This window comes from Musca autumnalis, unplaced genomic scaffold (assembly GCF_047663935.1).
Source record: "Musca autumnalis isolate F117 unplaced genomic scaffold, ASM4766393v1 scaffold_3, whole genome shotgun sequence".
Classification (NCBI taxonomy): domain Eukaryota; kingdom Metazoa; phylum Arthropoda; class Insecta; order Diptera; family Muscidae; genus Musca; species Musca autumnalis.
In genome coordinates, this window is record NW_027411866.1 from 239,954,309 (window position 1) to 239,976,798 (window position 22,490).

General features: G+C 34.5%; 1 protein-coding gene across 3 annotated transcripts in view; it reads left to right on the top strand.

Annotated features, from left to right (window-relative positions):
• The window catches only part of LOC141399204 (uncharacterized), a 132,415-nt gene extending 126,599 nt beyond the window's left edge, over positions 1–5,816 (top strand). For all 3 annotated transcript variants that reach the window (XM_073977469.1, XM_073977468.1, XM_073977470.1), the window contains 5 exons: positions 1,864–2,023; positions 2,081–2,522; positions 2,590–3,049; positions 3,112–3,511; positions 3,819–5,816. In XM_073977469.1, coding sequence (XP_073833570.1) covers positions 1,864–2,023; positions 2,081–2,522; positions 2,590–3,049; positions 3,112–3,511; positions 3,819–5,136 — 2,780 coding nt within the window. In that variant the 3' untranslated portion in view covers positions 5,137–5,816. The remainder of the gene's footprint in view (positions 1–1,863; positions 2,024–2,080; positions 2,523–2,589; positions 3,050–3,111; positions 3,512–3,818) is intronic.
• Positions 5,817–22,490: the final 16,674 nt, after the last annotated feature.

Here is a 22,490-nt window from a genome sequence, read left to right on the forward strand (position 1 = left end):
ATGTTGGATGAAAAAATATTCTTTAAAAAATCCACGTTTGATGGTCTAATGTTGGATGAAAAAATATTCTTTAAAAAATTCACGTTTGATGGTCTAATGTTGGATGAAAAAATATTCTTTAAAAAATCCACGTTTGATGGTCTAATGTTGGATGAAAAAATATTCTTTAAAAAATCCACGTTTGATGGTCTAATGTTGGATGAAAAAATATTCTTTAAAAAATCCACGTTTGATGGTCTAATGTTGGATGAAAAAATATTCTTTAAAAAATCCACGTTTGATGGTCTAATGTTGGATGAAAAAATATTCTTTAAAAAATCCACGTTTGATGGTCTAATGTTGGATGAAAAAATATTCTTTAAAAAATTCACGTTTGATGGTCTAATGTTGGATGAAAAAATATTCTTTAAAAAATCCACGTTTGATGGTCTAATGTTGGATGAAAAAATATTCTTTAAAAAATCCACGTTTGATGGTCTAATGTTGGATGAAAAAATATTCTTTAAAAAATCCACGTTTGATGGTCTAATGTTGGATGAAAAAATATTCTTTAAAAAATCCACGTTTGATGGTCTAATGTTGGATGAAAAAATATTCTTTAAAAAATCCACGTTTGATGGTCTAATGTTGGATGAAAAAATATTCTTTAAAAAATCCACGTTTGATGGTCTAATGTTGGATGAAAAAATATTCTTTAAAAAATCCACGTTTGATGGTCTAATGTTGGATGAAAAAATATTCTTTAAAAAATCCACGTTTGATGGTCTAATGTTGGATGAAAAAATATTCTTTAAAAAATCCACGTTTGATGGTCTAATGTTGGATGAAAAAATATTCTTTAAAAAATCCACGTTTGATGGTCTAATGTTGGATGAAAAAATATTCTTTAAAAAATTCACGTTTGATGGTCTAATGTTGGATGAAAAAATATTCTTTAAAAAATCCACGTTTGATGGTCTAATGTTGGATGAAAAAATGTTCTTTAAAAAATCCACGTTTGATGGTCTAATGTTGGATGAAAAAATATTCTTTAAAAAATCCACGTTTGATGGTCTAATGTTGGATGAAAAAATATTCTTTAAAAAATCCACGTTTGATGGTCTAATGTTGGATGAAAAAATATTCTTTAAAAAATCCACGTTTGTGAAAAAATATTCTTTAAAAAATCCACGTTTGATAGTCTAATAGACAATAAAAAAATATTCTTTAAAAAATCCACGTTTGATAGTCTAATAGACAATAAAAAAATATTCTTTAAAAAATCCACGTTTGTTGGTTTGATGTTGAATGAAAAAATATTCTTTAAAAAATCCACGTTTGTTGGTTTGATGTTGAATGAAAAAATATTCTTTAAAAAATCCACGTTTGTTGGTTTGATGTTGAATGAAAAAATATTCTTTAAAAAATCCACGTTTGTTGGTTTGATGTTGAATGAAAAAATATTCTTTAAAAAATCCACGTTTGTTGGTTTGATGTTGAATGAAAAAATATTCTTTAAAAAATCCACGTTTGTTGGTTTGATGTTGAATGAAAAAATATTCTTTAAAAAATCCACGTTTGTTGGTTTGATGTTGAATGAAAAAATATTCTTTAAAAAATCCACGTTTGTTGGTTTGATGTTGAATGAAAAAATATTCTTTAAAAAATCCACGTTTGATGGTCTAATAGACAATGAAAAAATATTCTTTAAAAAATCCACGTTTGGTGGTCTAATAGTCGATGAAAAAATATTCCTTAAAAATCCACGTTTGGTGTTTTTAGGGTCGATGAAAATTTTTTCTTAAAAAAATCCCCTTGAAATTCTGAATTTTTTTGTATATAACTTGGAACCTTATAACGTTTCTCTTTTTCAACTGTTTCCAGATAAACACGAAATCGAACATGCCGAATCTCAACTAACACCCGATGAAGCTCTCAATCGTAAATTTGCCAACAGTAATGCCAATCATTCCGAATTGGTAAGGGCAGTTCGTGAATCCCTAAAGGAATATGAGCTCTACAAGGAAAGACAGAAACGGTCAAGGTAAATATTTCCAAATATGTTTTAAAATCCTCTATCTAACCTCATTTTTCATTTTAGGGTTAAACGAGCCTCAGCCAAGCGAGTTTGTTACGATGAGTTGGGTTGCTTTGAAGATTCGGGGCCATTTGCCTATTTGGAAATGCTGCCATCACCACCACAGGAAATCAATACCAAATTCTTTTTCTATTCCACCAAAAATCGTTCGGAGAGACCTCTTATGGAGTTGCCTTTTCTAAATATGACAGAGGCCTTTAAGCACACCAAGTCTTATCATCGAAAGCGGAGTTTGAATAGCACAGATTATTCTGAAGTGACCACTGAAGAACCACCTACAACTGCAATGCCCATACGCAAGACCACGACTTTTCAAAAGGTACCCATCACTCTGGATGATTTGGAGGGCTTCGATGAAATGTCGGTGAGGGTTATTGTGCATGGTTTTGGTTCGGCCTGTCCTCATGTTTGGATTTATGAAATGAAAACGGCCCTAATGGCAGTGGTAAGTGGGAACCCTGAAGATCCTGGTATATTTCTGGTATTATAAATTTGAAAATTATTTTTTGCAGGAAGACTGTATTGTCATCTGTGTGGACTGGGAGAATGGTGCCACCTTCCCGAATTATGTCAGAGCTGCCACAAATACTCGTTTAGTGGGCAAACAATTGGCCATGTTGTTAAAGAACCTGCAGGAATATAAGGGTCTAAATTTGGCCCGAACCCATATCATTGGTTTTAGTTTGGGTGCCCATGTATCGGGTTTTGCTGGTGCTGAACTGCCGGGCTTGGCTCGTATTACCGGCTTGGATCCTGCTGGTCCCCTATTTGAGGCCCAACATCCCAAGGTGCGTTTGGACAGTACCGATGCGGAATTTGTTGATGTGATTCATTCGAATGGTGAAAATCTCATTTTGGGTGGTTTGGGTTCTTGGCAACCAATGGGAGATGTAGACTTTTATCCCAATGGAGGTCGGGTGCAGACCGGTTGTTCTAATCTTTTTGTGGGAGCTGTGACAGATTTTATTTGGTGTAAGTTTTTGGGTGATATAATAATGGAGAATTCAATAATGAAATATCTTCTCTCCCCTTAGCTGCCCAAACTGCCGAAGAGGAAGAGGGTCGTTCGCTGTGCAATCATCGTCGTGCCTATAAATTCTTCATAGATTCAGTGGCACCGCGTTGCCTGTTCCCCGCCTTTCCCTGCGCCAGTTATGAAGACTTTTTGAAGGGTAAATGTTTCCCCTGTGCCCAAGATGATGAAGATTTGGCGGAGGGTGTACCCCGTTGTGGTAACATGGGCTATTATGCTGATCGCTCATCGGGCCGAGGTCAACTGTATCTGCTTACAAGGGAAGAGGAGCCATTCTGTGCCCATCAATTCCAACTGCAAATCTTCAATTCATTTAATGACCTGCCTCTGAGAACCATTGGTCGCCTAGAGGCCATTTTGGAGGGAGAAGGTGGTCTCAATGAAACTTTTCAGATATCAGAGTAAGTCTCTCATAGACGTTTGAGAATAATTATTTTTTAAAGACTAATTTGTCATGGACCTGTAGCCCACCAAACGTGCATTTTTAAAGACTAATTTTTCATGGACCTGTAGCCCACCAAACGTGGATATTTAAAGACTAATTTTTCATGGACCTGTAGCCCACCAAACGTGGATTTTTAAAGACTAATTTTTCATGGACCTGTAGCCCACTAAACGTGGATTTTTAAAGACTAATTTTTCATGGACCTGTAGCCCACCAAACGTGGATTTTTAAAGACTAATTTTTCATGTATTTTTTATTTCCAGAAAAGACGATTCTGAATTCTTTGCCGGTGACATTGTTTCCAAGATTATTGTGCCACATCCAGCTCTAGGGTTCCCCACCACTCTTAGCCTGAACTACAAACACTATAGCGGTTGGCTGTCCAAGGGTCTACCTCACTGGGATATTGACAAGGTGATATTGACCGATAGCTATGGTCGCAGTCACTCCTTGTGTAGACCCAACACAAAACTCTCCACTGGCAGTCCGGTGCGTTTGAAACTAAAACCTGGCAATTGTGAGCTGGACAATCAAGATGAATATGGAGCCTTTACCTCAAAACCAATAACTGAGGTGCCAGCCGCCGATTCAGCGGCCCAAGAAAGTATACAAGTACCCACAGCAGATGCCGATGCCATTGAGACCATTAAGAAACACAAAAACTTCTTGAATTTGGGCTCCAGTTTTAAGCTGGGAGAAAACCAAAGTTTCCCGCTGGAAGAGAATGGTGAGCTGCCATGGCAACCCATATTGGAGGGTAACTCTTTGGATAAGGAACAAGGTGAAACTAGTCGCAGTTTTTCCGAACAACCGCAAGAAATATTCGAACCAGTGCTAAATGATCGTCGCCTAAATGTTAATCGGGGTCGTAATTTAAATGATTTCGCTGGAGTGGGAGAGATAATGGAACCTGTACTCAAATCAACCACACCAAGGGTTAAAAAGGGCAAAGAAATTATACTCCCTGAACCACAGCCTATTACCGAAAAACCCGACAAATTTGAGATAATTAAAATAACACCTCTCAATAAGCAGGAGCGACCAAAAACTGCCTTCGAGGAGGAGATGGTTACGGTGCAATTGTTTCCCTTTAGATTGGGCGAATTTTTACAGAGAGCAGAGAGATATGCCCGGGAAACGATACTTCCCTTAATATCTGTCCAGGCGCCACGTTTCTTTGGCTTTAATGTTCCCGACAAGCCGGAAACTGTGAAATCGGAAACCCCCCGTAAGCCACGTTATATACCGCGGTTCGAAGAACAATCTCTAATAAACACGTCGAATAAAAGAAAACGTGCCCATTCCGAGTCGCAAAGGGAACAAAGAAATATTTTCGCCTTACTAAGGCCTGGAGGTGTTGTTGCCCCCGCACCCCAGGAACCCATTGCTGAAGAGTCGCAAGATTCCCCAACATATTACACAAATATTGTAATGACTGAATCGAGGTCATTGAAACCTGAAAATCCTGACTATGAACCGGTCTTTATTGATCTACCCACATATCGGCCACCAAGGGCGCGTACCTCCCGCTCGGCATTCTTTACAAATTATCACAGTCGAACTAATTTAAAGAAATCCTAGGAGAATGTTTGTCGAAAGTGGATCTAACAACTGCTAGGCAGTTCCGATCCGTAAGCGAAAGAAAAAACATTACAGAGGATGAAGAAGAAACAGAAAGAAATGATATGTGATATACTTAGAACAAAAATTGGGAAAAAATTGGCAACTGAGTTGTCCACTTTTTGGAACTGTGTGGGGGCTGGGGAGTTGGGGAACAACACACTACTTTAAAATACAGCCGAACATCTACGAATAATTCTCAATAACGATTTTTCAAAATTATGAATTTCCACAATAATAGTCTCGTTATAATGAATTTTCTTATAAGTTGGAATTCTTAGTTCCAGAAGTTATGTTATAGAGAAGTTCGGTTTATTTATAAGTTCCGACTACAATTGGTTTTGTTTTCCGTCAACTCTACAGCCCCCTGTCTCCCATTTGTAACTGAGGCCAAGTAATAGATATTTGTTTTTGTAAAAGACCGCAGCGTGTTATATTTTTAAAATATGTTTTTTATAGAATTTCCTGACTTCCTTATCCACCACCACTACATTTATAAAATTTTATATATAGCATAAGTTTTTTATACATACATACCCATGTTAGTTTTTAAGTATTTATTTATGTTAATCTTGTGTATATATGTTTCTTTTTTATAAATGAATTTTGTATATAAGTATATACATAAATATTATTATAAATATTATATTAAATTGAGTGAACGATCATTGCAGGAGGTTTGTCTGTTTAGAATCATTCCCCACATGATCTTAGTCTTAGCAATGATTCGATGAGGGCAATCATAAATGTCACCTGTATTGAACTTTCATTTTAAGTGTTTTGTACGTTATATTCAATAAAAAAAACAAAACTTTTTTATAACAAACTAGCGGACCCGGCGAACTTCGTCTCGCTATTAAGGACTAAAATTTCATACAAAAACTCAATTTTCGATTTTTCCAACTTTCCGACTTTTCCAGAGAGATTTTCCAAAATTTTCTTCCGTAAAGACCTTCTCCTCGAAAATACGAATAACTGACAAAAAATTTTACAGAAATCGGCCTAGCCGTTCTGATTTTATGAATTACTATACATTTTTTACACCATTTTTATATATATAGATATAAAATATTGAGTTTTATACACTACCACACTATGAGGGGAGGATAATAACAAGTAAAAAAGTATCCGTCGGCTTTGCCGACAGAGATATACCCTCAACCTATCTGTATTTAAACTATCATCTAAGGACAGATCGAATGTATTTAAGGTCTTTTCAGAATTTTGTGGCCCTTTTTGGACATTTGAACTTGCGACAAAAATGTGGATTAGGATTAAAATTCAAAAGTGTTGGGGAGGAGGTACTTAGAAGAATGGACCGGCATAGTCCATTACGAAAGTTGATCTTATTTTTGATAGATATCGCGACCACTGTTCATTTCAGTGGGTCATCGCATAAATTTTGGACTAGAAAATCGATATCGGGCATTTTGGAAATTAAACTAAATTTGGAGAACATATTAGCTAAAATGTGCCGGGCGTTCACCCATAAGAACGTTAACAATTTGGGCTTGGGCGCAGGGTTAGTAACCCTCTCCTAGAAAAAGCAGCCTACTTTAAAAAAAGAAAAGAAAAACAAATCCCTCTAAATTTGACGACCCCCGCAAACGTTTTAAGGACCATGATCTGCGAATCTGCACATGGAATGTTCGCACTCTTTATAGAGAAGGTGCAGTTTACGCATTGGCAGATGTGCTTGAAAAGTACAAGGCCGACATTACTGCCATACAGGAAATACGATGGAATGGGAAAGGCGTCACAACAACACCTAAAGGTGACGCACTGTATTATAGCTGCCATGACATAAAGCATGAGTTTTGTTGCGGATTTGTACTTGGTCGGAGGTAAAAACACCTGGTCTCCAGCTTCACATCAGTGAATGAAAGACTTGCTACAATTCGAATAAAAGCAAAATTCTTCAAAATCAGCTTTATTTGCGCTCATGCACCCACTGAAGACAAGAACGAACTGACCAAAGATATATTTTATGAGCGCTTAGAAGAAAAATATGACCGTTGTCCTGCCCATGACATTAACATTATTCTAGGCGATTTTACTGCCAAAATTGGAAAGAAAAATATCTTTGGCCCAACAGTCGAAAAATTCTGTCTCCACAGTAAAACATCTGGCAATGGTATGAGGCTGATAGACTTTGCAGCTGCACGCAGAGAAAAAATATTGTTGGAATAATCATATTCTAAGAACAAAATAGTGTATTTTAAAATTCTTAAAATATGTATTATTGGCCCACAATATATTTTGTGTCATCATGTTTCCTAATAAAAAATATATGGTTGAAACAACAATATATATTTTCAGATTTTTAAAATACACTATTTTGTTCTTAGAATATGATTGTTCCAACAATATCTCTTCTCTGTGTGTGCAAAAAAACATGGTAGTTAGCAGTACCAGATTTAATCATCTCGATATTCATAAGGGCACCTGGCTGTCTCCAGATCAGAAAACAAGAAACCAAATTGATCATGTTGTGATAGATCTAAGACATTCATCGATCGTTGCGAGGCGCAAACATTGATTCGGACCACTACCTTGTTGCAGCAAAGGTACGCACCCGCTTAAACGTAGCAAACAAAGTACGAACAGACACAACACGAAAGTTAGACATCGGTAAGCTGCAATCACAACAGATAGCTACAGCATATTCCACTCAACTATTCCAATTGCTTAATCAAAGCACTCCTCATCCCGATAACATATCAGCGCAATGGCAAATTATTGCCCACTCCATGCAAACAGCCGCAAAATCCATACTTGGATAACAGAAGGAATCCATGGTATGATCAGGAGTGTCGTGCTGATACCGAAGAGAAAAATGCGACATATAGGGCTACTTTACAATCCCTAGCAACGCGTAGCGCCCGAGAAAGATATCGGGAGAAAAGGAGAGAGGAGAAACGCCTTTTCCGCAGGAAAAAAAGAGAGATGGAAAAGCGGGAGTGTGAAAAAATCGAGATGTACAGGAACCAGAATGAAGTCCGAAAATTCTACCAATGAGTCAAGCATCAAACTGATGGCTTTGGTACAGGCACATCCTCCTGTGGAGATCAGCAAGGTAATTTGGTATCTGATACAGAAAGTGCGCTCAGGACATGAAAAAAACATTTTTCCAAACTGTTGGTGTTCAATAGTAGCGCAGACGACGAAGATACCACAGATCCAATCCCAGAAGATGGTGTTGAATGTATACCGCCCAGCCAAGATGAGGTGAAGTCAGCAATAAAATGGCTAAAAAATAATAAGGCAACATGAGCCGATGGCTTACCAGCCGAGCTGTTCAAAACCGAAGGCGATACGCTGATAAGGTGTATGAATCAGCTAGTTAGCACCATCTGGCAGGAAGAACGCGTACCCGACGATTGGAACCTGAATATCCTGTGTTCCGCCCACAATAAAGGAGATAAGACTGTATGCTCTAACTATAGAGGCATACCTCTTTTCCCTATTGCGTATAAGATAGTGTCAGGGATATTATGCGAACGACTTAAGCCTATGGTCAATAAAATAATTGGACCATACCAATGCGGCTTGAGACCTGGCAAGTCTACCATTGACCATATATTTACCTTGCGGCAAATCCTGGAGAATACCCAGGAGATGCAGATCGGCACCTACCACCATTTAGTCGATTATAAGGCAGCCTTCGACAGCCCCCTGAATTTGGTATCCCCGCAAAGCTCATTCGGCTTTGTAAGATGACTTTAACTAATACTAGGTCCTCAGTTAAAATACGAAAGTACCTCTCCGAACAACTCAGTACCAAAAGAGGTTTCAGACAAGGAGTCAGCCTTTCGTGTGACATGGTCCACATTCTGCTGGAAAAGTTTATACGAGATGCAAATGTCAAAAGAAATGGCACAATCTACAGCAACAAACACATGTTACTTGCTTATGCTGATGACATCGACATCATGGAACGATCAGTAAAGGAAGTAATTGATACCTTTAAGAAGGTCGAAGGCAAGGCATATTTATATAAGGTAGAAGTGCAAATCAGCTGTATTCTTACTTTTTATGTAAATTTATGCTCTGTTCCAGAACCTGCAAGAAGCTACTATTTTTTACTACGATAATATTTTATCCTTTATGTTATCGGAAAAAATAGTAAAAATTAGTATATTCTTGCAGTTCTGGAACAGACCATTGGTTTTCAAAATGTAATAGCAAATTTCGAAGTTTCAAATTTCATGACTAGACCCTATTAAATTTTGAAAACCATATTTACAAAAAAAGTAAAAATACAGCTGATTGTCGCTTCTACCTTCAATAAATGTGCCTTGATAACACCAATGTTTTTTTTTTTTTGTAAATTTGTTAGTGGTTGTAATTTATGCATATTATATAAATTTGCCCTGGTCGAAGGAGAATCAGCAAAAGTGGGGCTGACAGTAAACGACGAAAAGACAAAGTTGATGGTGTCGACGCGCAATGCGTCCATAGAGCTAGGACCAACAGTGGAAGTTGGTTCCTACAATTTTGAGGTAGTAAAAGACTTCGTCTACCTCGACACCGCCATAAACACAACAAACAACAGTTGTGAAATAACGAGAAGAATTGTGTTGGTCAACATATGCTACTTTGGCTCAAGTAAGCAATTTACAACGAAGGCCACATCTTCTCAAACAAAAATAACGCTTTACAAAACACTGTTACTACCTGTGCTAATGTATGGTTCCGAAGCCTGGGTTCTTGCGCAAGCAGATAAGGCAGTGCTTGGTGTGTTTGAGAGAAAAATTCTTCTAAAGATCACGGGCCAATCTGCGTTGACGGTGAATATCGACAACGACATCTGTATAGATAAGCGTATCGAGGTGCAACGATTGCGTTGGCTAGGCCATATCATAAGAATGACCATTGATGAACCCGCCAAAAATACGTATATATACGGGCCACATAGCGGTACACGCAGAGCTGGCAGGCCAAGGCTTCGATGGAGCAAACAAGTGTAAACAGGAGTGAATTGTGCCATTTATTTTAACATCTGCATCTCGTATAACCTTTACCAGCATGGTGTTGAAGAGATCACACGAAAGGCTGTATCCTTGTCTAACACCTCTTTTGGTACTGAATTGTTCGGAGATGTTCTTTCCAATTTTAACTGAGGACTGGGAATCAGTTAAAGTCATCTTACAAAATCGAATGAGCTTTGCGGGGATACCAAATTCAGACATGGCTTGGAATAGGTTTGAACGTAAGAGGTTGTCGCAGGCTGTTCTATAATCGACAAAAAGATGGAAAGTGTCGGTCTGCATCTCTTGGGATTTGCCGCAGGATAAACATGAGGTCAGTGGTGGATTTGTCAGGTGTAAAGCCGCATTGGTAAGGTCCAATTATTTCGTTGACCATAGGCTTTAGTCGTTCGCATAATGTCTCTGACACTATCTTATACGCAATAGGGAGCAGACTTATGACCCTGTAGTCAGAGCATATTTGAGATTTAACACTCGTAAAATTGTATTTCCAGGAGCAAGGAATTATTTTTCACATCATTATTATTGTACAACAATTATTATCCAGGTATATCGTCGGTGTCATGCGTAAGTGCTTCAAACGTCATTTTTGACTTTTTGAGATACATACATGCGGTTTTAATGGTAAGCTCTTTCTGAATTTGTGGTCGGGTTTCCCCTGTCTGCTCTAGTTTCTGAGATATCCACGCTTTGACGCGAAATTTTGGGCGTATGAACCGACAAAAATATGGATAGGATTAAAGCTGACAAATTTGCGGGGATAACGATAGACAGCGCTTTTTTTAACACACTTGTCCACGAAATATAATAATATCGGTGTAAACAGGGCCGCTAGGAAAGCTTTCGGTATATATGTCCAAAGGATCCTTGAACAAACCCTTAACCACACAAAAATGTTGAACATTTGTGTGGGTGGTATCACAAGGATTGACCAGATAGGGCCCAAATTTTAAATAAACTAAATTTCGACAATATTTAGAGAGTTATCTTGCGCTCCAACCACTACAGACGGTGTCACAGGGTTTTTTATGCCTTTCAGGCTATTTTCTTAGGAAGTATGGACTTGCCACTGATGAAACTTATACTGTTATATGGGGGGAGTGTATGCAAGTTGCTACAACAAAAATCAATGCGATTCGTGAGCAGGTCCTACACTGAACTTTTCCGAAATTTAGTGGGGGAGGTACCCGAAGGAATGGACCGATTGAGTCCATATTGGAACCTCATGTAAGTCTGGTAGAAATTTTTTCTTTTTAGAAACCAAATCGGTTACTCCCTTCAAGAGTTATCATGCCCACAAATTTTCCGAACATTTTGGAACTTTTGTGGGGGAGGTACCGGAAGGAGTGGGCCGATATAGCTCATCTTCGAACTTCAACTAAGTTTGGACAAAAGCAAAAATTTGAACCGAATCGGTTCATCCGTTCGAGAGTTATCGTGCGCACCAGCCAGCCAGACAGACAGACAGACGGGCGGACATTGCTAAATAGACTCCAAATTGTGAAACACATTTCGTCCAAACATACTTGGGGTATAAAATCATTATTTCGATGAGGCACATTTTGTGCGTATGAAAGGGTATATACCCTAGTTAGCACAAATGCTGAGGGTATAAAAAGGAATAGAACATAAAGAAAAATTAAATATTAATTCTCCCTTAAATACTCTCTTTTATTATTTTGCTCAGCCCTGCTATAGTATGCTTTCATTCATAGATGAACAAAATGTCCCCATACAAATGTTTTCTTCGTGTTCATCATTGCTGTCATTCATCCCTGAATTATTGTCATTGAGAAAATAAAAGCGATGGCAACACTACTCCTCAACAATACCTGCCAGCCCGTGTAAGCCAATTTTAAAGCATACTTTTAGGATAACATTAAAATCTCACGCCAGAGCTGGAAAAGTTGTATTTTATACTTACCAATGCCAAATCCACATGTAAAATCAATCAAATATATTTATTTTTAATTTTTCTGTATTCATTTTTTATTTATTTTTAATTTTAGACTTTTTATGCCAAATATTTGTTGTTTTATTTCATTTGTTTTTCTTTTTTCATTTACCATTTATAGTTTTTTAATATGTATAATTAAATTGTTTATGTTTTGTTTGTTTTTTTTTTTTGTCATATATTCCTCACCAACTTTGTATGCTTTTCATTTTAATGTTTCATGTTTTGTTGTAGTTTTATTATTAATTTCACAATAGTTGTTGTTTTTTGATCTGATCTTAAGTTTGGTTTGTTTTTTGTTTTCTATGCGGTTTTTTGGTTTATAATTTTTCCATTTTTTTAAATAAATTTTTTTGTTGTTTTTAATTTACCATTGATAAACATAAATTTTGTTACGGCTTCTTTGGGGTTTTTATAACTAAATGTATATAAATATATCTGTTGAATGGATTTGTTTTATTTATTTTTATTAAAGTAATGTCTTCTTCTATAACATATGTATGTGTGTATGTGGTTGAAATTGTGGTAGGGAATATTGAATTTTTATTATTGTGAAAATTAAACATTTTTGGAGTAATATATGGACTGAAGAGTCGTCTAAATTGTGTTTCATGAATAAAGAAATAAAACAAATTTGAATATTTCCATCCCATTATTATGTTGGTAAAATAAAATTCCATTTATTGTTCTATTAAAAATAAACAAAAAAAAATATATATATATAATAAAACATCAAAAGTAAAGTTTTTGGTTTTGTTTCATTTTGAAATAAAATGTTTGTAACGCCAGCGTCACAGTATTATTTTGAGAGTGAACAAATTTTTAGCTTTGTCACATTTTGTGGCTTTAGTTCCTTTTTGTATGGGGGTCTTCTCCAGGACCTGTATACGTAATTTTAGTCCTTGTCATTATTCAGTTTTTAGTACATATTATTATTAATTTTATTTATTTTTTGGTATATACGCTACATATGTATGTTTTTATGGTTTGACTGTTATTTTCTTGATGGATATATGTATGTATGATTATTATGTCAGTATGCCAGTTTTGTTATTCTGTTTAAAGATTGATGATAACATTTACATAAAATTTCTTTTTAAATATTATATATGTATGTATATTTGTTGTTGTTCTTTTTATTTTGTTTTCGGAATACTAAATTATTTACACCATAATTAATATTAATAATTATTTTGTATCTTCAATAAAACTACAAAGTTTAGTTTACTAAATAATTTTTGTTCACCTCATTTATACAATGTTAATTTTTTAATACTTTTTTATGCTCACTGTGTAAGTATATATAATTATAACTAATTTTGGTTTTTTCTTTAAATACATATGTATATAATTTGTAATTTTATATTTCAACCTTTTTTACTTCAGTTTTCTCAGTTGTCTTCTCTATGTCTTATGTACGTCTTGTTTTCTGAGATTTCCCCCAAATGATTTTTTTTGGCATTTTAGCGTAATTTTTCTTTTGTGGAGATTTATGGATATTTACATTTTCAGAGCTTCATGCTTTTTGACACCTTTACTACTTGCTGCCTTATTACAATAGTAGTACACACACACACAAACTAAGTTTTATTTTTTTCTCTTTTGGTTTCTTAATTTTGACATTTATTTAGGTATCTTCAAAGAATTGCTTATTAGTTGCTCTTAAGTTTTAGATTTTTTATATTTGAAAAAAATTAGAAAGAATTTTAGAATATAAATGCGGTCGAAAAAGTTGTACACTTATACTCAGTACTTGAACAGAAAAATTGCAGAAACGTCAAAACTCTGCAAGAAATGTCGAAATCACCGTATCGACCAATCAGAATTCCAGCAATTAATTCGTCTTGTAAAAAGTTTCTAGAGAGAACCGTATTCAGCATTATTTTTGTTTAAAGAGAAAATGGAAAATAATAGTAGAAACTTTCCGGTTCGGGAACATAGCTAATACATTGTCTTTCAAGAAATTGGGTATTTGTAAGCCCGTTACTCCCGGTCCAACCTAAAGCCTAACTTCATAAAATTGTTTCATTGAAATCGCTTTAGTGTGGACCGAGACTTACATTGCAGGTCAATAGATGCAAGTGCATTTTTCAAGAACCTATAAGAATTTACTGCTTTTAAATTTTTGGCACATTTATAAAGAAGAACATTTTCAAAATTTAAAAAAATAGTAGGTGTTTTGGGAATTTATTCACTCCATTCATTTGACTGATATTCAGATGATATTTTAAAAAGGTCTTTATCTAAAACCTTTGTGATGTAAATGCACTCTAATTTGGGAAAAATAAAAAGTGAATCTGGAAACACTGTATAAAGTTAAGTAGACAAGTTATGCTTGGTTTACATTTACGAAATCCACTTGATTTCAACTGTCAAATCCATCGGTTAAACGTCAAATGAAATCCAGATGAGATTTCATTTGACGTTTGAGCTCTGGAATTGACCATGGTTTAATAAGAAAGGTTAGCTAAAGCTTTCTATCAATTTAAATTTTTTCTTTCGATTGTTCCTAAAACGTCAAAACAATATACACAATATGTGTATGTGTGTGTGCTGTTTGAATAATATGCCAAACTATTATAAAAACAATCGAATTCAATGATTATTTAAATTGATTTTAGAACATTTGTATGGAGGAAATATATCAGCTTTGCATTGAAACAAACATTTTATCATATCCACAACTCGATTATGTGGAAAAACCTTGACACTTCATTCATTTTCGCGTTTTTTATAAAATGCTCAAAAATGGTATTGTAAACAAACCTACTAGTTGCTTTTGTGTTTACTAATTTTGACGTTTTAGGAATTCAGGAAAAACAAGGGTTCTATAGATTGTTTTCATTTAAATCTACCTCTTTACTTATACCATGGAATTGACATTTGAAATCGAGTGGATTTCGTAAATGTAAACTTTGCATTACATTCGGCAATTTGCGTTGTGGCAATTTTTCTCGTTCTCTTTTGAAATTGCCCCCTGCTTCTATACAAGCACCTCTGTTCCGGCAATTCTGTTTTTGAATTCTCCTTCTGGATAACTTTGTTGGTTATAGGCGAAAATAATAGAATATTTAAATTGGAGCTTTTGAGTACTCAACCACTCTTAACTTTGTTTAAAGAGAAGATAACATTTTACAACTTTTTTGTGTACGGGAACGGGTTTTCGGGTAAAATGTGTAAAAGTCGTAAAAATTGTAAAAACTTTTTAGTTCTGGAACAAAGCTATAATTAATTACAAATGGAATTCTAGAATTATGCTAAGTTTACTCGATTTCACTCGATTTCAACTGTCAATTCCATAGCTCAAACGTCAAATGAAACCTCATCTGAAATCCATTGGATTTCATTTGACGTTTAACCTATGGATTTAACAGTTGAAGTCGAGTGTATTTCGTAAATGTAAACCAAGCATTATAGCTGTGTTCCTTTACTTACCTGAGGTTACCATTTTTACCATTTGTTACCATTTTTAACCTGCAAAGCGTTCCTTAACCCCGAAAAGTGGCAAAACTGGAAGCAATTTTTAAGAGAGTGAGAGAGGTGAGAGACCGAAAATGGCTTTCTCTTCTAACACAGGCTACCAGAAAAATTTCTTCAGGTAAAAAATGGCAGAATTGATTTTTCGACTTTTGTTTGACGATTATTTCACAATGAAGAAGAAAATGGACGAAAAACACAAGAAAAAGTCGAACGCTGACAAAACTAATGCTCTGTTCCTTTACGTGCCTGAGGTTACCATTTCTTACCATTTTTAACCTGTAAAGTGTTCCCTTCCCTTTACTAGCATACAATTTATATGATAGCAGTTTACCACTTTTACCATTTTCTGCAACTGTTACCATTTTTAAAAGTAAAGGAACAGACCATAAATTAAAAGGTCTGTACGGTAACTTCGCAAGTGAAAAGTATTCTCAGTAACGTCTCTCCACCAACTTTACTCTCTCGAAGCTACAAATTTGCAGATTGTTATCGAACAGCAATTTGCAAAAACTTGCAAGAAGTCAGGTGATTTGAAGAAGAAGAAGAAGTTGGCGGAAAGGATTAAATAAATAATAAAATAAAAAAGTAGTCACCACAAACTACAAAATAAGTTATTTTATTTACATTATCGTTTTCCATAATTTATTTAATAATTTTTCCCTTTTTTATTTCTATTTATTTTAATAACCAAACGTTTGTTTATGTTTTTGCCAAGAAGTCCGCCACAAAACATTCAAATTTAAATCAGCTGATCAAACTTGCAAGTTCTTACAAGAAAAATTTTCCTTGCAAAAACTTGTAAACAAAACTCTCCAAAATTGTCTCACTATTGTCTCCAAATTCGCTCTCTTTTACTTTAAAAGTTTGTTATCGAACAGCATTTTGTAAAAGTTTGTGCAAATTTGTACAAACTTTTGGGTTATCGTACAGACCTAAAAACTGCGAAATAGAAGACGAAAATTGATTTTTTTATGTTTTTTGACATTGCTGCCAGATCTACCATTTTTCCGTTCCTTTACTTTTCTGGTAAAAATGTTCATGAGGGAGCAATTTTGACACTTTTCTCTTTTACCACTCTTACCATTAAATAATTAAAGGAACAAAGCTTATAATTGTAATGTTTCAAATTACAAATGGAGTTGCCGAATTGCAACAAAATATTTCATTTGCAATTCGATAATTTCATTTGTAATTCGAAATATTTTATTTGTAATTCGAGAACTCCTTTTGTAATTCGATTTTATTTATTTGAAATTCAAATTATTCCATATGTTTTTTTCAAAATAGTCTGGCTTAATCCCATTTTTGTTGTTTTAATTTTTTTAAAACAACTAGTTTATTAGTGGAAAAGATTTGTCATTGTTCGCCAAGGGGTAAGGCAGGAAATACTATAGTTTCGATTCTCGCCACAGAATCTCATCAGTTCCCGTGTTTTTTGTTTGTGGATATTCTCCACAGAAGTTATTTTTCAATAACTTCTTCAACAAAAAACTTGTTATACCCAAACATCAATCGTCAGCTCGAAGTAAGCAAAGAAAAAAGTTCAATGAAAATTTTTTCCTTGGCAACCTCACACAACTCCGACGAAAGTGTCTGCGAAAACAATTCAAACTTTTTGAAGACATGGCACGACGTGTGTTATTTTTGTTGTAAAGCAGACCAACCAAATTTTGGTGTGTGCATTCGTTGAAATTCGACGACACGTACTAGTGGAAAAGGTTTGAATTGTTTTCGCAGACACTTTTGTCGGAGTTGTGTGAGGTTGCCAAGGAAAAAATTCTCATTGAACTTTTTTCTTTGCTTACTTCGAGCTGACGATTGATGTTTGGGTATAACAAGTTTTTTGTTGAAGAAGTTATTGAAAAATATCTTCGGTGGAGAATATCCACAAACAAAAAACAAGGGAACTGATGAGATTCTGTGGCGAGAATCGAAACTATAGTTTTCCCTGCCTTATCCCTTGGCGAACAATGCCAAATCTTTTCCACTAATAAACTAGTTGTTTTAAAATATTAAAACAGCAACAATGGGATTAAGCCAGACTATTTTGAAAACAAAAAAAAAAACAAAATTGCAAACGCTATCCCAATAAAAACGCCACAGTGTTTCCATTTGTAATTAAAATTTTTTAATTTGTAATTCAAATATAGATAGCTTTAAAATTTTTTCTGGGAAAAAGACAATGATATTAGGTTTGTCTGGTTACTATAAAATTTTTAAGTATTTGTGTAAATTGTTACAGAATGATGCCTGTTAATACAGTTTTTTGACAGTTCTTCACAGAGAACATGCAAGTTTATTTAGGAAAAGTTTTTTCTGACAACAACGTTTAGTTTTTGGCAATTTTTGATTTTTTGACAAATGTATAAAAAATAATGTCAAATTTCACAAATAGTAGACTCATGCACATTCTGCAATGATGTCAATATAATGTTGTCAAATTTAGTTCTGGCAATGCCACACAAAATAAAATACCAGAGCATACTTTCAGGGGTTTTGCAGAAATTTCAATTACACACAATTCTAATCAAATTATTGATTTGACATTTTTAGCACGGCAATAATAATGTTAAAAAACAAAGCCAAAGAAAGTTAAAAAACTTCTATCGTCGTAATGGAGGCAGCGAATGCAATGCTGTTGTTGCTGCAACAAAAATCAAATTGATCCGAGAGCAGGGGCCTAATTCTCGCATACGTAATCGAGTTATTTCGATCGATATTTTCAGTATTTGGATTACAGCATCCGTTGTCGAATACACTTTCAAGTGAAATCTTTCGAGTTTCTGCCCGCCACACATCTGCTGTCGATCTGATTATTTTTGTGGCACAAAACGAACTTTAATGAAACATTTTGCAATAAAACCAATCAAAATCACATACTAAAGACTTTTTCCAATAAAATTAGTAAAAAACTAGACAAAAAGGGACTGTTTCTTACAAATTAAAAATATATTTTCCAATGCCAGAATGAGATTTTTATATTTTTTCATAGTGGAATTTATTTCGGAGTCACTATTACTTTTAATTTTTCAAAATTTTCTATTATTTTATACAATTTTCATGTTTCCATCTCATTTTACGAGAAACTTGCCGCGCAATATCTTCTTTGTTTGTAATATTTTGTGTTTGCCATATGTTTCACCGTTCGATAACCGTATGTATCGATAACTTTTTTAAATAATTTCGATCGTATAAAGTATAGTACACATTGACAAGCAAAACTGACAGTCATCGAGGTCTATTTCGTGAATATCAAAGCTTAACTGAAAATTTTCTTTTGTAATCTCTAAATAATACCGTAAATATTGTATTTCAAACGTTTTTAGTTGTTATTTGCCGGAAAATTGCCCTAAAAGTACGTTGACTGTCAGTTTTGACTGTTAGTGTGTACTCCCCTTAAGGGAATCCAAAAATTTCGATCGTTCGTAATTTGTCTTCGAACAAAAACTCGCTCGATAAGGGATGCGAGAATTAGGCCCAGGTCTTAAAGTGAACTTATCAGAATTTTTGTGTGGGGGGTACCCGAAAGAGTGGACAAATATAGTTCATATGCGGACCTGATCTATATCTGGTAGGTATATTAGGATGTGTAAAGTATGGATCAAATCGGTCACACCCTTCAAGAGTTATCGTGCTCACAAAATGGAGTGGACCGATATGGCTTATCTTCGAACTCAAAATATGTATGTTTGGACACAATATTACGAAGGCGAAATGTTGGACCGAATCAGCAGGTCCGTTCTACTCACGGTGTCATAGGGGTTTTTTTTGCAACTTTCAGGCTATTTTCTCAGGAAGTATGGACTTGCCCCTGATGAGACTTGTACCGTCGTATGTGGGGGACAGTAAATACAAGTTGTTACAACAAAAATCAATGCGATTTGAGAGCTGGTCCTAAACTGAACTTTTCCGAAATTTTGTGTGGGAGGTACGCGTTGAAGTGGACCGATAGAGTCCATATTTGAACCTCATCTAAGTCTGGTAGAAATTCCCCCATGTGCAAAGTATGAACTATATCGGTTACACATTTCAAGACTTATCGTGCGCACAAAATTTCCGAACATTTTCGAACTTTTGTGAGGGAGGTAGCGGAAGGAGTGAACCGATATAACTCATCTTCGAACTTAAACTAAGTTTGAACCTCATCTAAGTCTGGTAGAAATTTCCCCATGTGCAAAGTATGAACTATATCGGTTACACATTTCAAATTTCCGAACATTTTCGAACTTTTGTGGGTGAGGTACCGGAAGGGGTGGACCGATATAGCCCATCTTCGAACTTAAACTAAGTTCGGACAAAATATTTCGAAGTGCAAAATTTGGTTCGAATCGGTTGATCCGTTCGAGAGTTTTCGTGCGCACCACCCAGCCAGACAGACGGACGGACATGGCTAAATCAACTCCAAATTGTCTGAAACGGAATTCGTCCAAACATACTTGGGGTCTAAAACCATTATTTCGAAGAGCCATATCGTTGCATATCTTTCAACCCGTTCAGAATTTTGGTTTATTCTCACGATAAAGCGACACGAGACACAGTGGGAAAAATACCGATCTAGCGTGCAGAAAATCAAAAAATGGGCTTGAAAGAAACTATGAAACGTTAGCTAACAGTATTGAACTAGAGTGTTGACTGTACTTAACGTCATATATAATAATTGGAAATAGTTAGCCGGAACGGAATAACGGTACATTTAAAATTGATATTTTTACAATAGGTCTGTACGATAACCCAAAAATTTGTACAAATTTCTACTGAATGCTGTTCGATAACAAAATTATCCAGCAAAAGAGAACGAGTTTGGAGAGATTTTTGGAGAGTTTTGTGACTGAGAACTTGCAAATTTTTGCTGGGATAATTTGTCCCGTAAAAATTTGTAAGTTCGGCCAGCTGACTACTGTAATCAGCTGTAAAATGTAAACAACTTGAAATGTTATCATTTGTGACCAAGAAAATGTCACAATTTCAGATTTTTTAGACTTTAAAGCGTTGTGGATAGGATTACTGCTTTAAAGAAGTCAAATGCAATTTTAAAATGTATGTTTTTGTTCCATTTGGTTTAAAATATCAAAAGAAACAAAACCAATTTTCATACATTTTACAGCTGACTTTCTTGCAAGTTTTTGCAAAATGTTGTTCGACAACTTTCTGCAATTTTTCTTGCTTAAGAGAGTAAAATTCATTGAGAGAGATTGCTGCAACTTGCTGAGTAATTATTTCTGGGAAAGTTATCGTACACACCTAATGTTAACGATGATCTTTTTACCGACGTGGGTAAAACATTAGAATTTGATTTTTTAAGCTTTTTAGAATTTTGATTTGAAGGTGAAGAGCTACAATTTGATCAGGGGCTCAATTCTTGTTTTATGAAAATGTGAAATGAAAAACTCTATAAAGGAAAAAACTAATTAAAAATATTATGAAGAAAATATTTTCCATTTGAAATTTTCATAGAACAAGAATCCAGCCCCTGGTATGTAAACATAGAAAATTTCATCGCAGTATGTCAACGACGAAACTAAAGAATAAGCGATTGTAACAGTGTTGCTAAAATAGATTCAAATTTTAATTAAAAATGCTGTGTTTTAATATCTGGCGAATTCTTTGGTTGCCTTAAAAAATTATTACAGAATTCTACCAGACATAACTGAAAATGGTTTGGGAGACGGAAATTGCATATTTCTCAGTGTTTTAGAGTGTCAGAAATAATGAATACCACTCTCGTAAATAAAGTATAACAGTTTTCATTAACTGTTATACTCTAAATTTTTGATGGAATAAAGTGACATTACACTAATGTGCTGGAAAATATGTATAAATGTATTTACAAAAAGTATAACAGTTTTTGGTAAACTGTTATACACATGAAAAATTTAGTTTGGATAAAAACTTCACCGACTACGAAGTTCAATATGCTAGAAAATATGTATAACAGCATGTTAGAAAAGTATAACAGTTTTTAATAAACTGTTATACATTTGAAACTGTTTTGTATTGGTTTAAAATTTGTGTTTGTATTAAAACTGTTATTCAAAAATTGTTATTCCTTTTAATTAGAATAAAGAAAAAGGCGAAAAAAATGAAAATAAATTATAACAGTTTTTAGTTGGAAACATGTTTTTCGAAATTAGTTATATTTTGTTATAGTTCCTAATTTAATTACATATGATGTATATTATTTAGTTTATTAAATTTATAAATTCATGTCAGTTAGTAATAGTAGTAGTTGTTGTTGTTATTATTTTTTGTTTATTTGTTTGTTTTACTAATATTAAATGTTACGCTTACGTTTTGTGTTGTAGTTGTATTTTAGTTTACAAGAGAAAGAGAAAAAGACATATTATGGTTTGTTTTGTGGGTTTTGTCTTGTAGTTTTCGGTTTTTTGTTTTATTTTCTTTTAAATAATTAATTTTCACTCAAATTTGTTTTTTTGTTTAAGTTTCTTTTTATTGAATTTCAGTTTTTTTGTTGATGTTTATTTATAATTATAATTTAAACAAGTTTTTTTACCCAGTGATAGGTTGGTGGAGGTGGAGGTGGGGAGATGGGGGATATTTGGTTGACTGGTGTGTGCAGCAGCAACATCTCAAATGTTGCAAGTTTGGGGAGCACAATGTTGGGAGCTGGGTATGTGGATAGGAGTTCGAGGGGATTTGGGTTTGGTGGTCTATGCTTAATAATAATTACAATCATTTTTTATGCATGTATGTATGTAGTATGGTTTGCTTGTGTGTGTTTCATTCATTACTATAACATTTGTTTTCTCATTGTAGTTTTATTTTATATTTTTTGTTGATTTTTCTTTAATATAAACTATTAGTTTAACAATGTTTTGTTGGTTGCGTTTTCCACTTTTATTTATATTTCCATTTGTTTTGTTGTTGTTGTA